The following is a 6,027-nucleotide window of genomic DNA, read 5'->3' on the forward strand; positions in this document are numbered from 1 at the left end:
TCACGCAAGTGGCCACATTTTGAATCTGGTCTGACTTAGAATCAAATGTTCAACCAAGGACAGACACAAGGTCCCCAGACAGTAAGTGTGACCTGAATCTAGAAAGATCACTGTAGGGGAGGCAATATGAAGTTGTTTCAAGGAGAAAGAGGAGAGAGGGCAGCAGAGAAAGGTCATAGGCACCTGCTGTGACCAAGGAGGGGAGAGGGTTGGCAGGCCAGAGAGGTCCAGGCTTGGTCTCGGCCATGGAGAAGTCTTTGCTCCAGTCAAAAGTTGGCAGTGGCTGTAGAACCAGGGTCATGGGACAGGAGAGAAGGAGGCAGATAGAAGTAAAGTTGGGAGGCAGAACCAGCTGGCCTCCCTGTTTGAGATGATGGGAACACAGGGAGAGGCCCACACACCTGATGGAGGAATCATCCTCACATAAGTTTGTCCCTCAGATACCACCTAAGACAAAATTGCCACAGGCAGGTTAGCAAACCCAGAGAAAAAGGACCTTCCTCTTTCCCACTTGTCAATATGACATTGCCTAGGGCCACCTCAGGCATCCTGGGTAGCATACTCACTCATCTATGCCCTATCTCTGCTACCAACCGTCAGTCTCAACATGATCAGAAAAGGCTCAGGTCCCAGGACTGTACCCTTTCCCTGCACAAAGGGGACAGGGAGCTGGACTTAGAGAAACAGCCCACATGCACGGGCCTGAAATTGTGGATGGCTGGCCCCTCCTGTCCTCCAGTCTCACCCCAAGGTGTGACATTTCCAGGTGAGTGCCAACAAACATCTATTCACACTAGACAGGGAATCAACCAAATAAGGATACCACCAAAGGCCTTCTCAGTGAACCAGTGTATTAGGGTTATTTCCAGAAGCAGAAATGACTCAGACAGCTGCATCACCAAAGGCCACCCCAACTTGGGTGATAGCTCATGAAAGCTAGGACCCTGAAGCTGACTGGACAAGTTGAAGAGTGTGTCTCAGGAAGGCCAGCATGCCTGAGAATATCTCTCAGCTGTCCTTACTCTTTATTTACATTTGGGGAGGGAGGGGCCTGGTGAAACTGGTCAGTTTCAGAAACTTTTCCTGAAGCTTTGAATGGCTTCCTTCCTGAGTTTAATGGAGCTCCCCTGTGGGATGGAATGTTTCACCTCTTGAGAACTTCCTGCATTCTTTCTAAGCTTCCCCCTAAGATGGAATGTTTCTCATCTATTACCCTTCCTTCCTGGCTCTTGCCTTCAACTCCATGGGTCAGTATGGTGTCTACCCCATAGGAAACCTGAGTCTTACCAGAAACTCTGGCACTGTTTTTTCTTCAAAGCCTTTCTTACTGCTGTGCTTCAAGACTATGGAAGGGCCCAAGGAATCTCCATGGATACCCTCACTTTCACTCACAGAGTAATTACCACCATCAGCCATGAGCAAGAAGATGACTTCTCCAAACTTCTCCACAAGAGGCTCAACATAGTCAGGAGAGCCTTTCAGGTACTGGGTGCTGAGAGACGGGACAGGGTCCAATCTCTACCTTAGGGCTAAATATATGACTTGTTTAGTCGTGCAGATAAAATGTATCCCTCGTTCTGTAGGTTTACCACTGTGTTTCATGCCTACATGTACTTTTGTGCAAATACCATACTGTCTTTATCACCATGGCTACGTAGTATAGTTTAATGTTGTACCTCAAGCTATGTTTTTTGGCTTAGAATTGCTTTAGCTATCTGTGAACTTTAGTATTCCCATACAAATTTGAGAATTTTTTTCTAGTTCTGTGAAGATTATCATTGGAATTTTGGTAGGAATCATATTGAATCTGTAGATTGCTTTTGTGATGCAGCCATTTTCACATACTAACTCTATCAATCCAGGGGCATAGAGTCTCTTTTTAGATCCATGGTTTAGGTTTATTCCTAGATTCTTTTTTTTTTTTTTTTTGGTTATTTTAAATAGCATATTTTTTCCTGATATCTCTATCAGCAAGTTCAGTTTTGATATATATAAAAACTACATTTTTTTTTTTTTTGGTTTTTTTTGTTTTGTTTTGTTTGTTTATTTGGAGCTCAAATAAACTCAGTCTGTAGACCAGGCTGTCCTGGAACTCAGAGGTCTGTCTGTCTCTGCCTCCTGAGTGTTGGGATCAAAGGCTAGCCCACCACACCCTGCTAAAAGCTAATTTTTGAATGTTGACTTTGTATCTACTGAAAGCTTTGTGGTGGAGTCCAAGAGGTCTTTTAAGAACAAAGAAAGTTTATGTGCCCAAAAGGATAAAGCCCTGGTTAGTTTTGTTGTTGTTGTTGTTGGTGGTGTGTGTGTGTGTGTGTGTGTGTGTGTGTGTGTGTGTGTGTGTGTGTGTTTTATCAACGTAACACAAGGTAGGTAGTGATCTGGGAAAAGAAGAAACCTCAATGGAGAAAATGCTTGTAGGCAAGTCTATAGGACATCTAATGAGTTGTTTGGGAGGGCCCAGCTCACTGGTGAAAGTGCTACTTCTGGCTACCTCTGAGATGATCCTGGTTGTTAAGAAAGAGGGCTAAGCAAGCCATGGGTCAAAGGCCAGCAAGCACTATTCTTCCATAGTCTCTTGTGTTCCTACCTTCTGTAGTTTTCTTTTGTCTTTAGAGTTCAGGACCAGTCAGTCTTGTGCTGGCTCCACAGGCAGTTTGATAATGTTCCTCTTTGTTCTACTTCATGGAGTCTGACCAGGTCTGACTGGTACCAGATCTTCTTGAACTTTTGGTGGATTTGACAGCATATCACTTCTCTAGTCTTGACTGTACTAAGACTTTTAATCAATGCCCTTTTTTCCCTCCTGGTTTGCTATGGGTATGTTCAGAGCTGATATTATGGCTTTGATTTCTGTAGATCATACGAACTTAGAAATTTACCCATTTTTTTCTAGATTTTCCAGTTCATTGTAGTTCTCAAAGCATTCCCTAATGATCTTGTTTTCATTAGTCTGCTAAAATAACTCCCTTTTTGTCATTGATTTTATTGATTTGCATCTTCTGTTTCTTTTGGTTAATTTGGCTAGTATATGGTCAATCTTGTTAAACCATTAAAAAAAAGTAGCTGTCTGCTTAATGTTGTGTGCTGGTCGTTCTATCCCATTCACCCAGCTCTGGTTTCTAGTGCCATCTGTAGACTTGTGTTTGGCTGCTCCTGGCTTTTCCAGAGCTTGGAAACATAAGCACACAGAGCTGCAAGCTCTCCTCTCAGGGCTACTGCCTTCATTGTACCCGAAAAGTTCTTGCTTTCATTTCATGCTAGGGACTTTTAAATTTCTTCCTTAATTTCTTCAGTGACCTAGTATGGTGACTCTCCTAGCTGTACCTTGAGATTTTGCAATTTTCTTATGCATGTTTTGAATTGAATTCCATGTGTTTCTTGGGGATCTCTGGCATTTCCGTGTCTCAGCTGTTTTCCAGTATTGAGAGGCTGTCTTCTTCTGGGGTGTTAGGGTGGAGTGTCACTCATGCAGTGCTGTTGTACCCATGTGTTGGAGTGTACATACATGTCCTCTGATTTGTAATGTTCCTCTTTTTCTTACAAGTCGACCTCAGAAAACAACTAAGACAGTTTGAATACTAGCTAGCTGCAGAAGACAATACTGAGCACTTGATTGTGTCCCTATCAAGGTTTGAAAACAGGAGTCTTGACTGGAGGAAATTCAGTATATTTAAGTGAGGATGGAATGAGGTGTAAGAAATGATAGACCGAGAATGAAAAGGTCAGCCTTCAGGTTAGAAGACTGAAGAAGTACAGACAAAACTGCATATTTGAGGGCAGACAGATAGAAGGGAAACCATAGAAGCAGGCCCTCCCTTCTTCCTGCTTTACAGCAGGGTAAAGGAAGACAGCTTCCATTTACTTTTAAATGACTCCCTGTAGAATCACTTACAAACTGTGTTCTTCAGAGCAAAGCCCTATATAGCTAGGCCACATCAGATGTGATGGCCCAAAACTATGATCCCACAACTTGGGAAGTGAAGGCAAAAAAATCAGTAGTTCAAAGTTGTCCAAGTTCCAGGCAAGCCTGGGATACATGAGACCCTATCTCAAAAGAATACCAAGGCCAAATCACAGAATTGTAAGTGAAAATCATATTATCAAATATACAGATTAACTTCTCCCATGATTTATAAGAAAAGACAATACTAGAACCAGTGCACTGGGTGAAACTTGTCATTTACCTAAATGGTAAGGGGGAAAGAATAAAAGGCATTGTGCAAAATAATTCCCACAAAGACTCTTACAGAATAAGTGAAAATACAAATTGTTTCTAGGCATTTAGCTTGCAACTCCAGATATGGTCCCATTCCAGAATACACACAGCCTAAAGTGTCCCTGACCATACTGTAGCCTGTCTACACAACAATTCCATGTCAACCAGCAGACCCAGGACAGCAGTGCCCATTTTGCCTCAAGGACTCATACACTCACCAGAGAATCAAAGGCCCCCAGCCATGGAGGCTGCCCTGCCTCTCAGACCAGCATGGCACACGTGCTACCCAAGATACACATGTTATTGGAGCTGCTGGCAGTTTTCTTCCTAAGAGTTCATGAGAAATCCAAATTCTTATTCCAAGCTAAAAACTCATTTTCTCTGTATCAATGATATGCTATAGGATTGTTTCCAGACTCTTCAATTTCAAAATCCTTACTAAGTAAGGGAGCCTGGTGGGAAAGGCAGGTAGGTTTAAGCACAACTTACTGACTCCTTTCATAGTTGCTTCTTCCCCTCTAAGAAACCTTAGAAATTTGGAGTCTGGTTTCACCTCAGCTTTCAGAGAAACATGAGGCAAGACTATACCACACCAGGGAGGTGGGGGAGTGAAGGGGGTGGTAGGGTGGGGAGAAGTGATATCTTAGGCTAAGGCTCACAGCTTCTGAAAGAAGCATCCTGACCCTTCTCTCTCTCATCAGCACCAGCGCCAGGATCACGCTCTTGACCAGTCTCCCAGTGGTGTGTGCATTTTTGGTTTATTCATTGAGGGAGCACGGTGGGATCCTAAACATGAAGTATTGGAAGACTCATTGCCCACTGACTTATGCTGTGAATTTCCTGATATCCAGTTTTTGCCAACAATGAAGGTAATTACCCTAACTTAATAAGGAAATCCCATATTTCAGGGTTCCTGTGATCTCATGAGGGAAATGTTCAAAGGGCTGATTTATTTGCTTCAAAGGGACAGAGGGTAGGAAGAGAGACAAAGACATGAGATAGAGGAGGAAGGAGAGGGAAAGTGGAACAGAGATAGGTATTTGCCCCAGGGGGACAAAGGACTGCCTCTAGATAGAGACAAAGTGCCACATAGGAAAATGACAGTTTACATAACAAGGGGAAATCCTGTGTTAAGATTGGGCATGTTAATTAGGGTGGCCCAAGGAGGCTTTTGATTGCTGGACTTTGGTAGTGAGCCTCAGGAGGAAGTGGCTAGCTCTTCCAATGCAATCTAACAGATTTTTAGCAAGGAAGAGGGAACAGGGGAAGGACAAGGCCTGCCAGGGGCGTGGTTAGCTCATGTTCAGGCCTATTAGAGTCCCTTCAAATGTACTAATGAACTTTAGACAAAATAGTACAATACTGTTAAAACTGATGTCCAGCATTACCTCTCAGAAAGCTATCAAGTTATCTCTATTTTAACTTTTAACTCTAGATACAACATGCAACTGCACTATCATTTAGTACAAAAAAATGTATTTAACTCATAGCAAATGCCTGAAACCTACTCATGGAAAGTGTGATCTATTGGTTTTGTTAGCTGTGAATCTTTATTTTTAGATTGAAACACCCCATGCTTCTGACCAGACAGACCCAGAACTCCAAACTTTTGAATGTCCAGTTTACCTAACACCTGAGAGGTCAAGAAATATTAGTGGTTTACCAACGAATTTCTTAACATCCGTGTATTTACCAACCAAGAAACCTCCTAGTCACTGGATCACCATGCAGGTTGCACTGCTGTGTGAGAAGAATGAATAAAATAAATATCCATAAGAAAACGTTTAAAGTTTGAGCTCTACCCAAATTTA

The 6,027-nt window shown here is 42.7% G+C and overlaps 1 protein-coding gene across 1 annotated transcript in view; it reads left to right on the plus strand.

Moving 5' to 3' along the window:
* Dnah14 (dynein axonemal heavy chain 14) overlaps window positions 1–5,997 on the plus strand; it is a 199,959-nt gene extending 193,962 nt beyond the window's left edge. Inside the window, exons 83-85 of the mRNA XM_051185777.1 lie at window positions 1,319–1,482; window positions 4,930–5,085; window positions 5,777–5,997. Of these exons, the coding sequence (XP_051041734.1) occupies window positions 1,319–1,482; window positions 4,930–5,085; window positions 5,777–5,977 (521 nt within the window). The 3' untranslated portion in view covers window positions 5,978–5,997. The remainder of the gene's footprint in view (window positions 1–1,318; window positions 1,483–4,929; window positions 5,086–5,776) is intronic.
* Window positions 5,998–6,027: the final 30 nt, after the last annotated feature.

This window comes from Phodopus roborovskii, unplaced genomic scaffold (genome assembly GCF_943737965.1).
Source record: "Phodopus roborovskii unplaced genomic scaffold, PHOROB, whole genome shotgun sequence".
Taxonomy (NCBI): Eukaryota; Metazoa; Chordata; class Mammalia; order Rodentia; family Cricetidae; genus Phodopus; species Phodopus roborovskii.